The sequence below is a fragment of the Equus asinus genome, chromosome 11, assembly GCF_041296235.1.
Source record: "Equus asinus isolate D_3611 breed Donkey chromosome 11, EquAss-T2T_v2, whole genome shotgun sequence".
Lineage (NCBI taxonomy): Eukaryota > Metazoa > Chordata > Mammalia > Perissodactyla > Equidae > Equus > Equus asinus.
The window spans coordinates 13,397,254-13,414,047 of record NC_091800.1 but is presented as its reverse complement, the minus strand read 5'-3'; the positions used below and the strand labels follow the sequence as shown (position 1 = coordinate 13,414,047).

At 39.4% G+C, this 16,794-nt stretch overlaps 1 protein-coding gene across 2 annotated transcripts in view; it reads right to left on the bottom strand.

Annotated features, from left to right (window-relative positions):
• The window catches only part of RXFP2 (relaxin family peptide receptor 2), a 60,267-nt gene that overhangs the window by 5,150 nt on the left and 38,323 nt on the right, over nt 1–16,794 (bottom strand). For both annotated transcript variants that reach the window (XM_070520469.1, XM_070520470.1), the window contains 7 exons: nt 15,803–15,874; nt 12,368–12,439; nt 12,189–12,260; nt 9,959–10,030; nt 7,094–7,323; nt 5,826–6,236; nt 2,645–2,863 (listed from right to left, as the gene is read on the bottom strand). In XM_070520469.1, the coding sequence (XP_070376570.1) occupies nt 2,645–2,863; nt 5,826–6,236; nt 7,094–7,323; nt 9,959–10,030; nt 12,189–12,260; nt 12,368–12,439; nt 15,803–15,874 (1,148 nt within the window). The remainder of the gene's footprint in view (nt 1–2,644; nt 2,864–5,825; nt 6,237–7,093; nt 7,324–9,958; nt 10,031–12,188; nt 12,261–12,367; nt 12,440–15,802; nt 15,875–16,794) is intronic.

Here is a 16,794-nt window from a genome sequence, read left to right as displayed (position 1 = left end):
AGCTAAAGCTGGCTTATCTGTTGGGCTGATCCCATGTACTGTCAGTGATATGCTGTGAGGGAGCAGACCCCAGAGTTCTTGCAACATGGGGACAGGATGGGTCTAGGCCAGTGAGGGCAGCATTTCCTACAGCACCATGGGAAGCTGGACAGGCAAGAAGGGTCTTAGTCATATGTGATAAAGACTTCTCTCCTAGGTCTTCTGAGGTATTCAAGACAAACCTCAAAGTATTGAACTATAAATGTAGAGATAGACTGATGTGTGGCCCATGAATGTTTTCACAGGCCTTTTTGTTTTCTCTTGTTCTAAGTCCCTATCATGATCTGAAATGTCTGAGACTCTCCAAGGATGAGAATAACTCTTGCTGCTGTCAGATACCCTTGATCACCAGACATCTCCTGATTAAAAATTAGAGAGTATTATGGGCCAAATTGTGTCTCCCCAAATTCAGATGTTGAAGTCCTAACCCAAAGTCCCTCAGAATGTGACTGTGTTTGGAGACAGGGCCTTTAAAAATGTAATTAAGTTAAAATGAGGCCATGAGGGTGGGCCTTATTCCAATCTGACAGGTGTCCTTATAAGAAGAGGAAGCGTGGACACACATGGAGACATTGTGGGTTGTGCAGAGGAAAGATCACGTGAGGACACATTGCGAAGGCAGCCATCTGCAAGCCAAAGAGAGAGGCCTTGGCAGAAATCTGTTGACCCCTTATATAAAGAGAAATAAATTTATGTCGTCTCTCCCTTCCCTCAACTTGTCAATGCCAAGGTCAGGACAGGAACCCGGGACTCCTGCCTCCCTTGGTCCTTCTACTACACAAGGCTGCCTCCTCCCACATCCAGGAGAAGTGAGTGCCTGGTGTGAGGAAGGACATCAAAAGTTGTGGAAAGAGGAGCTGCGGAGGTTGATGAGACAAATCCCACCTGTTCCACCAGTCTTGGACCAGCTCAGCATCTTTCATTGAAAAAGCATTTATTAAATAATGTTATGTGAAAAGCACCGTGGAAAGATAAGTGAGACATTGTCCCTACCCTCCAGAAGTTTATAATCTGAAGGGAGCAAAAAATACATTAAAAAATAACACTGATATGAGTTTAATAAACAAAGCGCAAACAAAATGTAATAGCCATTTAAGCAACTGGGTTAGATGGGAATAGGCTGGAGAGAGGTTTGGACCATGAAAGAGGGAGTATTTGGGTTGACCCTTGGAGGATGAGAAGGGGTGTTTAGTAGGCTAGAATTTTGCATGTTGAAAGTACAATCCAGGTGGAGACAACAGCTTCAGCAATGGCAAGACATCAAAAAGGTGCAGGAAAAAAAGCCAAATAATTCTAATGGGCCTGGATCACAGAATATGAGGGTAGGGTGGGAGGGGAGAAATGTTTTAATGTTAATCCCCACCTTTGGGCTTTATTCCATGAGCAATGGAGGCCAAAGGACATTTTCGTCCTGCCGAATTTAAAATGTTAGGATATAAAAATTGAGATGTCTAGGAAGTTGCAGTAGACTGGAGACTGTTTGTGGAGTTTCCCATCTGTGACCATTAATATTTAGCTAACTCTGCTCCTCACGTACAGCTGGCTCTCCCTGAGTGGTCTCACCCATATCTTGGGGCTTCTGCTCTTGCTACTTAGCAAAGGCTCCCAAGTAGTCAGCTGTGATCTCGCTCCCCATCTCTGTTTCCCAGCCTTGCATGGCTCGAGGGACATCTATGGCCTGTTGTGAGACAAGCTGACGGATTTAGGGGATGCTGTGGACGTTGTGTGTCATTTTGCAGTGAGGCATTTTACAAGACCTCCCATGACTTTGTGCACAAGCCAGAGGGACATAAATTGTTGCAGCAGTTTGTGGCTGCACATTCACCACTCTTTTATAAGGGCTTACAATGTGTCAACCTCATGCTTGACACTGGGGTACCAACATGAATAAGACACAGTTCCTGCCCTAGATGAACTCCCAAAATAGGTTGGCAATAGGCTGAATCAATGAGTTGAAGATTACCCCAAACTCTGTTTCACTGAGAGTCAGGCTAAAGCCTTGGGCTGTAGGATGGTTGTAATTTCTAGGTTCCAGAAAGGGTCTCAAGCAAACCCCTAACTAATGAAGTAGGGGTGTGTGTGAGGAGCCTGGCCTTCTGGATGAAGCACTAATGTGGATCATCTAGCACTCCACAGAGCTCAGTGTGACAACCACTTGGCTGGGACCATGAGATAGACTGGTGGCTGTTAACAGGGGTGTGTGCCTCAGAATCACAGGGGGAACTTTTCCAAAACACCCGTGTGTAGGCCATAACTCCTTAGAGACTAAATCCAGAGGCCGGGATGGAACCTGGGCCTGTATAGTTTGTTTTCATATGTGTACTCCTGGCTAACAACCACCATCTAGCTCAGGTAGAAATAAGACACTAAGACTTAGTTTTTCTCTAGTTCCTCTTTTTCTGACTACTCTTCTCTGGTTTGCATCAAGACCCCATTTCTATCTTAGAATACTGATTATAAAACACTGAGGGAAATAATAACTCTTTGTTTTGAACTTGTTGGTATTTATGGAGAATTTACCATATGGAAGGCACGGTATTCTGTTCTTGACAGACAAGGAGGGTAAGAAGGCACTTTGTACTTGGGAATAATAGAAGGAACTGACCTGGTATTTCCACCCGGAAGAGGGATAGAATTTTAACTACAAATACAGGAATCCAGCAGATGGCATCAGAGAACACTATAAAAAAGAAACGATTTGCAACAGCCACCTCTCTTCCAATGTGATTCCTCACTTCTGAAGTCTGCAAGGCAGTTTTTTGAATGGAACAGAACATAATAATATAGGAAAACACAATGATGAGAAAAGCCAGCAAGTTCACACCTGTTGGGAAAAGCACACCTCTTAACATCTCAGGTGTAGAAATCAACAGTAAAAATATTGTGTCACTTAGATGCTCAGTATGGTGCCTCTTACACTGCATTTCCAAGAAGCATTCTTCTGTATAAGCCAGGTGGTAAACAGCTAAAACTTTGAATCCAAGGCTATAAGCTCGAAATAAGATAAGGAATTGTGTTTGCCAGATCAAAAAGATATTTCAAATACATAAACCCTTTGTGAAGAATTATAGACTTCTGAAATTCAGATCTAGGTATATCGTGAGGTAAATTTTAGCTTTTTTAAAACAGAAAAAAAGCTATTTTCATTTTTAGCTCTTTTAAGGGATTACCGCAATCATATGTACATCTCAACAAGTAAATATGACCCCGTTCCTTTATCGTATAAATATGAATAGGATAACTTTAGAATATCAAGGAGATAATAGCCTTAAAAACATGATTTCTCATGTTTTTAGGTCCTAAATAAAAATAATACGTAGAACAGAAATAAAGCTTTGTTTATTTTTCTTTAGATTGCTTACAGTAATTTAAACTAAAATTCAAAAACTTTTAGACTTGTTTTAGGAAAAAAGGGCAGAAAAAATAAAAAATTCAACTATATGAATCCCTCTTTTAGGGTCAAATACATTTAGAAGATTCTCCCTTAATATCACTATCCTATAATGTTGACTTCTACTTTGTTCTATTTTGCTATAATAAAAATCCTGAGTGATCCTGTTATTCCTTATAGTGAACATCAAATTTGCGTATAATTTCAAAATTGTTTAAAAAATGTTCATCTGAATTAGACTGTCTGTAAGACTGGTGAAGTCTGGGGAAAATACTTTAAGTTTAAGGTGTTCTGTTGTTTTTATCCAAAACATTTCATATTCCATGGAACCTCATTATAAAGCCATACAATGGAATTTTATAAAATTGATTTATCTTAGGCCTCTTGTCAGAAAGTTTAGTTAAGAATAAAATAAAGTGATGGTTTAAGATGATCCTCTGGTACAAATTCTGAAAACAGATTTATGGAAAGTATCAAAAATGCACCTTCTGAAAGTACCGTAGGAATGGGAGATGTTGACAGGAGGAGAAACTGGGTGATGGGTATATGGAAACCGTAGTATCCTGCAATTTTCTCTAAATCTAAATCTATTCTAAAACAAAAAATTAATTTAAAAACTGTGTTTTCTTATATTCTTTAAACAGAAAAAAGGGCTCTGAGACTCCTTCTCTCACAGATAAGCCATGTATATGTAGATGATGTGTGCGTGTGTATATATTATTATCTCTTTATCTACCTGGAATATATCGCAGGTGCTAAAACCCTTTCGGCCGACCCCCATGCCTTACCTGAAAGGTCTAGCCACACTGAACTTCTTTCGCCCTTCATCTGGGTCTGATCCCTGGCTTTGGGCCTCTAAATCCACTATGTCTTTTTCTGGAACTCAGCCTCTGCCTTCTCTTGCCTAACGCCTCCTCATCCTTTGGATCTCAGTTTGGATTCATTTCTACTGGGAAGCCTTCCCCAGTCCTCAGATCTGGGGCTCCTAGAACACCCTGTACTCCTCCTTGGTGGCATTCGTCAGTCTGTGACGTAAGGATTTGTTTACTTGTCTTCATTCTCCTTTCTGGCTGCAGGTCTGTGAGGGCCAATCTGTTGTCTCTCCAGTACCCAAAATAGTTCTTGGCCTATAGTAGGTGCTTAATAAATGCTTGTGGAGTCAATGAGTGTAATGTTGTGTGTGCGCGTATGTGTGTGGGAGGGAGGCTCGCCATGAAGTGCACTTATACTAGGAATGGCTTACAATATCCTGGGAGTGACATATCCATGAAAAAGTAGCTATAAAACATGGCAGTGTTATTAAAATGGTGGAAATAAAGTGTTTTATTTTTCAGAGGAATAAGAGAAGGAATAGACGGAGAAGAGCTGGAAATGGTGGTTAGGGCCATTTTGGGATGGGCTCTAAATGACTAGTTTAAACTTGATCTTGGTTAGAAGGAGGGAGTCATTGAAGGTCTCTGAGCAGAGGCATGCACAGTCCTTTCAGTTCTCAGGTACTGAAGAGAGAGAAGGCCACAGAGGCCAAAAGACCAGCAAAGGCTAATGTAATACTTCAGGGTTGAGGCAGTAAGGTTGTAAATGAAGATAATAGCAGTAGATAGAGACTGGAGGAAACAGAAGACAGAGGCATATTTTGATGAAAAATCTTTGATGAAAAGGAAAGGACGACAGATTATTGACTACTTAGATGAGAGGAAAAGATGAGAAGCGGGGATTGAAATGATAACACTGCTCTAGCTAAAGAGAGGACATGGGAACGGCCTTAATTTTAAGCAAGAGAGATACCCGTTTGACAATAAAAAAAGTTTTTTAACATTAAAGGGATAAACTTTTCATCCATTTGTAACAGAGAAGGTAAGATATTCTTTTCTAAAAAGTTAGGGGGAATTAAGAAAAGTGAAAAGCAAAGTTTTATTAAGCACCCTTATATTGCTGTCTTTGGAACTGCATTTACAAAAGGCAATAAACCTTCCTGGCATATCCGTTCGGATAATCTCCTGTTAGTGAGTTTCCAGAATTCTACTATTATTATTTACCTAGCTCATATGTAGATTAAAAAACAGAAAGAGTTCAAATAATTTAGTAGGGTCACAGGACAAGGCACTCAACTAGAATTCCTCCAGCTCATAGTCAGAATGTATAAACATGGGTCTTACGGATAATAAAAAGATCATCCAGAGATCAGGACAGTATGTTTTTGTTTTCCATACTAAATCTCTATAATAAAAGTTTAATAAAAACTTCTATAAATGCACAGCAAGAACTTTTCTTTAAGAAAGGACATAGTCTTAACTATATGTGTTTACTGTCTGTAATGGGCAAATACACCTTTGCTGAAATGTATGCTGTTTCTATCAAAATCACATTTGTCCAGGAAATGAAAAATATAATTTACCTAAGAAAATTCCAAGAGAATACCCTTTGCTTCCAATATCTTCTGTTTGGTCATAATAAAGTGGGAAACATACTCCATTTTTTCCATAAAAGTTTCCAAAATAATCCTCGTTCCAAAATGGAATCACAGCTATTAAAAATCCCACAATCCAGATGCAAATGAGGATGACCGAAGTCTGCCGTTTTCCAGGACGAATGTTACTGAAGGGAAAGACAATGACCAGGAACTTCTCCAGGGTCAAGTATGTCAGCAACAGGACGGAGACTTCGGTGGACAGCATGGCCAGGAAGCCCATGAGGCGGCACTGCAAACTCTCCATCCACAGCAAAGCGTACTTCTGGTACTGCCCGCGGTACTTTATATCGGAAAAGCCGACGAAGAACAAATAAACACCCATGAGGCAGTCCGCACCTGTTGAAGAAGTGATACCGTGTATGTTGGTAGTTCCCAGCATCGCTGTTTTAGTATTCTGATTACGTCTACCTCCTTCATCCTGTGTTAAATGAACTACTGTAAACACCTTCAATAGTACCTAGAAGCCAATGGACTTCAAAAGGTGTACTACCATCTCTAAAGCACCACGCTGCATCTTTGTTGTACAATTTTAAAAATTGATGGTGGGGCTGGCCCCATGGCTGAGTGGTTGGGTTCCCGCGCTCTGCTGCAGGCGGCCCAGTGTTTCATCGGTTCGAATCCTGGGCCCGGACATGGCACTGCTCATCAAGCCATGCTTAGGCAGCGTCCCACATGTCACAACTAGAAGGACCCACAACTAAGAATACACAACTATGTACCGGGGGGCTTTGGGGAGAAAAAGGAAAAAAAAAAACAATAAAAAAAATTTGGTGATGGAGAGGTAATTTTGTGTGTAGGGGGGGCTAGTTTTTCAAAAGTATACAAGTATCACTTGCATGGTTAATAAAGGGGATAATTTTCTGGGCTTAAGGAGCCTGGGTGCTATTGTAATTGAAGGTTAAATAAAGCTTAGTTTTATAATCCACAACCTGTCCTGCAGAATCGATCGCTTGATTCACGGACTCCCTGTTACCCCAGTTCCAAGACATAACCCCAGATGTGAGTACTAGATCACTGCAAACTCATGCAATCTAGAACAGAGCAGTCAAAGAAAACAGTACTTTCATCCTTAGAAAAAAAATTGCCCAGCATAAATAATTCCTATTAAATGCCATTTGTAGAAGGCCAATATATGTCTAGTGCACAGCTCACAGAAGATAGCCTAAATCTATTTAGATAGGAAACATACTTACAACAAAGGATTTTGATGGACATAGCGTGAGTCGTATTTTCAGCTTTAATGAAAGATCTCATGCCAATGACAAAAAGATTTCCAAAGCAGGTTATGAAAGCTATAACCCAGACAAATATTCTGAGGATATTGTTAGCCAAGAGGTCCTCAAATGAAGAAATGCCGTCAGTCAAGGGCATACATATTCGGACATGGGGAGCATAGGAGCAGTACCGAAAGTTTTTGAAATAACTAAAGTTAAAGGGAAAAAAAGAGTCACTTTCCAGCAATGACACAGAAACTACAGTTGCAATCCTGTCAGGGCTTCAGCTCTGCTGGGTATGCAACTTCACTAGGTCTGTTTATTTTTGTTTAGTAATGATTATGTCGTTACAGAGGTCTTCATTAAATAGTATGTTACTCTAGACAGGGCTGCTCTTTTAAAGATGAAGAACCTAAAGGACATAGAAGTTCCGTGGCTTGCCTGAGTTGAGTCAGGGGAGGACATGAGAATGGGAAGTCTCCGGGACTCTAATTTTCCCTGTCACCTTGGATTACTCTCTAGGGTATTATAAAAAGTAAAGTGTCAGTGTTAAATTGGTCTCTAGCAAACATTCAGGGGCTTGGGTTTGGGATGTAAGGGACCTACAGTAGCTCACCAAAACGTCCTTGTCTTGTACTTAGTTTTAAATAAACTTACTTACCTACCCCCTTTTCCCTGACACTGGCAGGAAGGCAGGGTCTCTGAGACTAGGAAAATCCAGCTAGGAGGAGAAGCAGCTGCCTTAAGCACAGATTTCTTACCAGGGCCTGGAAGGACTTCAGCAATTTCTTGAGGAAAATTTAGGTTTGTTCGTGATCAATGTATTTACGATCTAGGTGTGTGCAATTGTGAAGGGTTTGAACTGGGGAGGCCATTTGGTTTATTGCCATTCCCCAAACCTGTGTGTTTAGGATTTTCTCCCATAAAACTCATTCCATTTTTATATTCTTTTACCTCCTCTTTTAGTTAACTTCTTTTTGTCTAATCCTTTTTTGTCATCTCCCCCTTCGGTTGCTAGACTAGCAAGTTCAGCTAAGCTTTACTTTGCCACGGCTGCAAGTCCTCCCGTGATTGGACCCCTGTCCACCTCACCTCCTCACCTTCCTCGCTCACTCCACCTCGACACATTGGCCTTCTTCTAATCCTCAAACTAGCCGGACTCATCCCCTTCTCAGTGTGGTGCTTTTGCTTTTTCCTCGCCTGGAAGATTCTTTCTCCAGATATTGCCTGGGCTGTACCCTCCCTCCTCCATGAGGGTCTGCTCAAATGTCACATCTCTCTGACTTCTACGTGAACCATCGACATCCTCCCTCTATCCCTTTAGCTTGCTATACTTTTCTTCATAGCGTTTGTTAACTATTTATATGTTTACTTGTTGACTTTCTGGTTCCCAACGCTAAATAGAAGCTCCATGGAGCAGACAATTTTCTCTCCTGTTTATCCCTGTGTTCTCAGATCTAGAACAGTGCCTGGCACATGGGAAGTACTCAACAAATAGTTCTTAGCTGGGCAAATGAATGATGGATAATTTAGTGCTGGGTATGTAGGAAGAGAAATTGGAGGCAATCCCTGCCCTTCAATAGCTTACAAATCTAGCTTCCAGATATCATCTATCCAATTAAAGGAACTTGACATATACTTTTTTTGTTTTCTTCTTCTTTCCTGGAGTCCCTGGCATATGCTTGACATCTAGGTTCTTTCAGGATTCCTTTATGTCCACTGTCTTCAGATGGAGCCAGCTAGGGTCTCTCAGTGGTTCAACCTCTGCTCCCACCATGACAATGACACCGGTTGGCAGGTGGAAGGGATGGGGTTATGCGGTTGAGGTGTTTCCATAAGTGGTGGACAAGGAAGATGAAAACGGAACAACTAGGTCACTTAATAGAGAAGTAACTAAGTTAACACATTTTATGTTAATTATTGTGTCCTTCTTGACCTTAACATGAGGTTCACATTTAAAGCAGCAGCTTCTCCATCAAGTTCTAAAAAGTTGAATTTCTCTATTCTAAGAAGACCTCACCTCTGCCCGCGACAAGGAAATGATAACCCCATTAAATATTTCCCTACTGGTGCCACAGAAAGAGAAATTATGAAAATCATGTGGATATGCATCAAATACTTGACTTTTAGTAATCACACCTACTGCACAAACATAAACAAAATGTTCTCCCAAAAGAGCACCTTCACACCAACCATTTCATCCACTTGCTGCACCCAACTTGTAATCTTACATCGAATCCTCCCTATTGTTGTGGATAACAATGGTTAATTTTTGAAATCATGAAACATAGATTATACAGTTGATAAAGAAATGATCATGTCATAAATACATATATTAACACAACTTACATAGTGCACTTTAGCCAAATATATTAAAGTGACTTATTAAAAACTACTATAAAGATTAATTACCTCCATTTTGTAGTGCACTTAGTAACAGTAACAACACCTGGAATTTATATAGCATCTTTCTTCCTAAGGGCTCAAATCTTAGAGCAGCCGACTGCTCACTCATGTGAAGTGAATTAATCTTTCCAGGTCTCCTGAGTACCATTTAGCCAGTGACTTCATCTTGTGTAATATGTGGCATTCTGGTACCCTGATCTCTTATTGGGCCTCAATTGGATAAACAGCGTGTTTCCAGAGAGAAGTGTCATTCATGTCGGCACATCATAATATTGAACTCTATTATAACAGGGACCAAAGGTGACAAAATTAAAAAGCTCTCAATAAAAAGACTTTTCTAGCATAAAAACACATTGCAATGATACATTAGACAGTTTACACTAGAACATCTGCAACATTTCACCATGCTCTCTTCTCCGTTCTTTCAGACATACATACATGTGAGAAAGATTCTTCATGGGTTGAAACATTCCCGTGTTTATATTTGGAATCTCTATCCTTTCCAGGTCTCTGCAAAATATGCACAATAGGTTTCATGTTTTTAGGGTTTAACCTTTAATAATTGCATTCTTTGTCATATCCTAAATACCATGCTTCAAAATCTTATGTTACCAACTCAAATTAGGATGAAAACTTTACAGTAAGTATCTTAGAAAATTGCCATTTCTATTTATGCCTCCTGTCAGTGGAGCTGATTTTGTCACTTCAATGCAAAATTACATTCTAATAGAACTCTTTCATTCATTTCTTTGATTTAAAAATTTCAGTGATGATTTGTGTGATTATGAAATTGGCTCTGTGGTTTGATTTTATAAACCATGCCATGTGAGTTTAGGGTTTCAGAAAGGAGCTGACTTTTCCAACCCGAGAATATCACTGAAGTGAGTTTTGTGAGAATCTGGATTTAAATACAGTCATTCCTTCCTTGTCTATGTGTCTTTAGGGTAGAAAACCATGGAAGCTGTAAGAGGACCTCCAATGCAGGACAATTGTTTTCTAAGACAACAGTGGGAAGCATGATTCCTTTAATTCTTCCAGACCCCATTAGATGTTCTCAGAGGGCTCCAGTGGTAACCCCTATATTCCTCATTTATCCAGAAGCTTCTTCAAATAGAGATTCTTTGAAGACCTCTTTAGGATGCCGTGAATTAAGGGAGTCTGCCACGTTCTCAGGAAACATAAATGGAGAGTGGATGCTCTAAAAAAAAGAAGTCTTTTACTTTTAAGATTTGCTTTGAAAGATGTTTGATTCACACTCAGTTTCTTTTTGATTAATCTTAATAAGGATCTTGACATGGTTCTAGGTTTTCTTTTGCCTCTTGAGTCCTTCATAGAGGAATTGCCTTGCCCTTTGGCAATCAGGAATGAAACTTAGGGGAGCAATTATACCATCGAATCATCATGGGGCCCCTCCTGCAGGAAACTCTCGAGTCCTTTTTGAGGGTTTTGCTCTCTAGCTTTCTCCTGGACTTATCACAGTTTTAGCTTTACATGAAGTGTGTGATTACTTGATTAACAGCCTATAGTTTCCAAAAGAGCCAGAAGCCACTATATCCTGAATGCCTAAGACAGTGCTGTAAGTAAGTTGGTGGGCAGTAAACGTGCAAGAAAGGTGTAAATGAATCTCTAGAAAAAATAAATGAGACAATAAAGAAATAAAAGAAATGAAGAAAGAAAAGCACGGAGTAGGCGGTTACTGCTTTGACTTTTCAGAAAGGCATGATGTGGTAAATCCATACTTTGGCTTTCAGAAGTCAGTGTGGTGAGTGAAGGGAAGAATTGCTTTGTCCACATCCTGAGGTCTATTATTATATTTAAAAACAACATATTGTTTATATATTTTTTATATTCTAGCTTCTTGAGAGCAGGAACCAAGTCTTTTACATCAATGGATGCTCACTAATATCCATTAAGAGAGAACCTAAATCTTGCATTAATTTCAAATAGAAAACTATTTAGCAAAAATAAAAAGTGATGTTAAAGATTGGTTTTTGGAATTAAATGAAGAAAGGCTGAGGCTGAGATCAGGCAATATAGTACGCTTTCTGTGTGAAAACAAACAAAGAAACAAACTTTAGCCAAGGATGACTATTCCTGGGAAAGGCATGATGAAGTTCAAGGATAACTGGCAGAGTTCTGGACCCCCTTTGAAACCTAATATGTTTGAAATGTTAAAATGCTAAACAACATTAATTGTCTGAATGTTTATATTTGTGACATAATTTTTTATTTTTACTGACTGAAAAGTAAAAAGCATGCTCTATAGACTGATATCAAGTAGACTGCTGTAAGAACGGGAAAAGGAAAAATCAGGTAAGTCTTACATAATTGGCTTTTTTAACCAACTGTTTACTAATAAAATTATTGCAAATTTAATTCTTTGTGAAAACTGTAGAATGAGATTTTTCCATGTGAACCCAGTTTTCAGAAAAGAGCTATATGTAGCTTCAAACACAGAAATGGTCTTTACCCATATTGAATGGTAAAAAATGAGGCTTTGTGTCATGAGTTTACACTTGGTGGTAACAATGATATTCACGGCTCTCTGAGGATGCATGCTTAAATTAAAAGCCCTCCTAGTGTAAAATACCCATTTAAAAATAAATGTGGTTCGAAGTAAAGTACATCCACTGAAATGATCATCAACATACTGTTATATTTCACTTACAGAGACTGAAGTTGTTTAAGACTTTCAAACTGGTTCTTGTGGAGATACAAAAGAGGGTTGGACGCCAGTTTCCTTTTGTACCATTAGAAGAAAGGAGGAGAGAAGCATCAGGATGTTATTATTTTGGAAGCTCAAGATGTTGCCATTTAAATCTGATGATGGTGAGAAGAAGAACTTACAGTTTTTGCAGAAGCTTCAGGTCTTTAAAAATGTGGGGTGGTAGCTCCATTATCATATTGTCAGACAGGTCCCTGTTGGTGACAGTGAAAACCCAAAGCAATTACATTGGAAATAAATGACATAGTTATTACTCCTCACTTAACATCATCCTATTTGACGTAACAGAAAATATGATTCAATTTAACCAACCTGATAACTTGTTACACAAGGCCATCTGAGTCAGCCGAATGGATATGTTTTCCATCACTTTTCAGAAATGTGACATTTTGTTCATCCAGTTCCTAGCTGGAATTTCCTCTCAGCCCCTCTCCAACACATTCCTAACATGGCTTCAATGTCTGCTTTGATTAATTTCCTCTGTTTTAGGCACTCTTTGTACACTTAGACAATTCATTGCTTCTATGATTCCTGCTTGGTTCATGTACATGATTTCTTGTTTGTCTAACTATATTATGAGCTTTCTGAGGTCAAGACTTATGTCTTATAGTTATTTTGCATTCCAACTAAGATAATATTGGCCACATAATATTCACCTAGATTATCTTGAATGGATCAATTCACACATTTTTAATCTTTTATATGGTGCAATTTTTTTAAAAGAAATTGAGAACTTAACCAAATTTAATTAACTATAATAAGACTGCCCAATCCAGAAAGAACCATAGGGAAGTGTTTCTACAGAATGTGGAAAAGAGATTTGTTAGAATCAGAAGGAATCAGGAATCTTTGAGAGCTCAAAATATCCTTCTGAGCCAGAGAAGAAGTTAAAAGTGAAACATATGTGAAATTGCCTAAGAATCAAACAAAAGATTTATTTATTTTTGATGCTTTGGTGCTGCTGATAGATATGTGGGAGTTCCAAATGATTAAGACTTAGCTCTTTCTTTAAAGAAGCTTACAATTAGAGTATACATTAGATCATACAACAAGGAAGAAATGAAGCAAGTGCTATTACAGAAGTATAGACAAAAAACAGAGGAAGGAGTCATCGAACATGGCCTGGGAAATTAGGAAGTGTTTGAACAAAGCTCGATGATTTTCATAGGTGGAGTAAAAGAAGAGCAGATTTTCAGGTGAAGGTTGAGCAGGATCAAAGAAACAGATGCTTGGAAGTCAATGACATCTTTAGGAGTCAACAAATGGTCCAATGTGGGTTGAGGATAGAAAGTATGGGGACATGTAGAGGAAGGGAGCCTGGAAGGGAGCATGGAGACAAAATGGGAGGGCCATGAATACGTTCTAAGGCAGTGTTTCCCAGAATATAGTTCAGGCGTCAGAATCAAGGAGAATGCTTGTAAAAAGAGCTCGATCCACTCGAGAACCGTCACACTAGAATCTCTGGGAGGGAGCCTGGTAACATGTTGTTAAAGCCAGTATGTTCTGTGATTCTTCTGTATATTAACACTTGACAATTGTGTCAAGGACTTTGCTAAACAGCAGGCAACACAGAGGGAGAATATTAAGCAGGACAGTGGCTTAATACGCTCTGGGTTATGGGATGATAATTCCGTCAGAAGCATGAAAGATAAACTGAAAAGCCAGAGAGTCAGGGAGCAGAGACCTGGCAGGAGGGTTCAACTCTGGACCAGGAGAGAGCAGGTGAGGGTTTAAAGGGGCACTGGCAGGGCTTATGGTCTGATAGGACACGAATGGTAAAGAGGCTTAGAGGGAAAGGGAGCAGTCTCTGAGCCTGGCTGCCGGGAAGGACGCTGATACCATTAAGAGGGCAAGTCTAGGGGAAGAAGCTGGTAGTCGGGTAAGGGTCATCTATAAATTAATTTTAACAGATTGCTTTTGAGGTGCTCTCACGGCATCCAAGTGTAGATGTCCTGTCAGCTGGGAACTCTGATCTGGTGCTCCACGTGGGAGGAGCACACCTGGGTCATGCACAGAAGGAAAGCCACAGGTGTGCGCAGGTCAAAGAGAGAGTGACAACGGAGCAAGACGATGATGATTTTGTACACCTAGAAAATGTTCTGCAAAGTGTTACATTGAAAAATAAAGTAAGGTTTTTTTTGGGGGAAAGACTTTAGTGGCCTCACCTAAGTGTGCAGATTCCTCTCCAGGAGGGGTTTGTTGTCATGAAGGCACAGTAAAATTATCTAACATTTTTGTGAACTCAAGAAGTATAAATGCCTTTTCAAGTTATTATATTAACTTCTGATTTTCTCTTAGATTAAGTGGATTGGAATGGATTACTGGTGGTCTTACAAAAAGCAAGGTAGTGTCTCTTAACCAGGCTCTGTTTTTGAGGAGGGTGGGCGTGTGAGACAGACTGCCTAAGGGTAGGATAAGAGGAGGACTAGGATATTTTTCAGAATGTGGATTCCATCCCACTGTTTCCTGCAGGCTGTATTTAAAACAAGCCCCTGTTTGTCCTGGGCTGCTGCTCCGCTCCACCCCGCTAACCCCAATCCGTATCCATCCTCCAAGAGCTGATCTGGAATGCCCCCATGAGAAGAGCGTGAGCTCTTCTGAGTGGGCTGCCTTTAGTTTTTTCCCATAAAATGATAATATTTTTAGTTCTAATGTAGTGCCTTGCACACACCAGGCACTTAATAAATACTTGTGGATTTGGTTTATGATACTCATTAGTTAGATGGAATTATCTTAATTATTTGTGAATTACTTTTCAAATTACTCTTATTGAGTTATTTTCCCCAGTCCTTTCTGGATTTCAAAACAAGGTATGAATAATTGGGGGGGGGGAGTAATTAAGAAAAAGAAAAAGAAATTAATTTCCATTTTTAGGCCTCAGATCAGGAGGAGGAGTTCTCTACCTTAATCGTCACTATTTATAAGAGAACATATTTAATTGCAACTTCCAATGGTACACAAATTATGTGGGTAGTGATGAATTAATAGCAAGACAGATGCTTTTTAAAAGGCTTAGATCTTCAAAACATATTTGAATAGAAAAAGTTACATGAACTCTCTGAATATTTTGCAACGAACCTAATTCTCATTCTAAGCATTAGTATTTGCTCATCTGTTCTAGAAGTCATAATTTCCCAAGGGATAATAAGCATCTTCATTCGTTTGTTCAGTTAAAATTAATTAACATTACTTCAGTCAGTCAGTTATTCATTCAGCAAGCATTTATGGAGAATTAACTATACTCCAGTCATTAGAGATAATGATCCCTGAGTTTAAGGAGCTATGGGAAACTCATTTGCTCTCAAACACACATATATATGAAATCACCCAAAGAAAATAGGCAGGGAAATTAGAGCAGGCCAAATCCACATTAAGCCCACTGTCTGATTTTAATTGCTTTTGACTTTAGGATAATGTCGGTTTTTTAAATTGATTTTGAATATCCAGTAGTCTACAGGATTTTGATTGCTACTAGTGGAAAAGCAGTCTCACTAGTCATTTAAATGTATAATCTTAGAAAAAGCAATCATATTTTCCTAGTAGACAATGCTACTTACAGTTCTCCTAAATTTTTTAATGAAGAAAATGTCTTCTCTGGAACAAAATCAATTTGATTTCTAGGCAGAAACCTGTAAGACATGGTGAGAGTCAGCACTGTTGGTTTGTGTCTGCTGAAATAACCAGTTCTCACTGGGAGACGCCATTGATCTGAGCGTGATTTAATGAGCCTCCTTTGAAGGCTCAAAGAGAGGCATGTTCTGCTGTGGAGCAAAAGGCAGGAGTGTCTCTCCGAGGACAGCCACACGTTCTCTCCACGAAGTGCCACTATAAATAATTTGAGTTGCTGAGTGTGGTCTATAAAATTGCACTTGGTTTGGATTCTGATTGTTTTCGAAAGTGTTTCTTTCCCAATATACACACATGTAATGTCAACTTTGGACCTTGTTAATGATTTTCAGAGAAGGTTTTGAGAGGACGCTTGTTTAATGCATGTTCCTTAGAAGAAGGCCAGCAAGAGCAAAGCTTGAACCAACCCCAGAGCAGTTTCTGGGGCCACAAGCCAATTTTAAATTTGGTGAGGGGACAGTGGTTTTACATTTCCTTTGTCTAGAAATGGAATCCTCCAAGACGAATGGCAAAAAGAGGGGCCAGCAGCTAATCGCCTTACGGAGGTCTTAACAAATAAGATAATGAGCATGAAAGTGACTCAAAAGCTACATGGAGCGATAAACTAGAAGGCGCTGATGTAGCTTGTTTAGTTTTCCAGTCTCCTCTCTCATTTATCTATGAGAAAAAGAATAAACTTGCATCTCCTAAATGAGAAAGTCTCTTTTCACATTAAATTTACTAATCCACAATCTGATTGGTAAATAGCCCCATCTCTCAGTTTGTTGGAGAAAAGTAGTTAGACCACTACAAATGGATATACTCTGATTTTTCTTTTCCAACCACCCATCCAGCCAGAGAACATTACTAACTGCTCACTATGTATGGAAAACTATGATTAAAACAAAAGCAAAATTCTTGTGTTTTTAAGCTTACCAGTCAA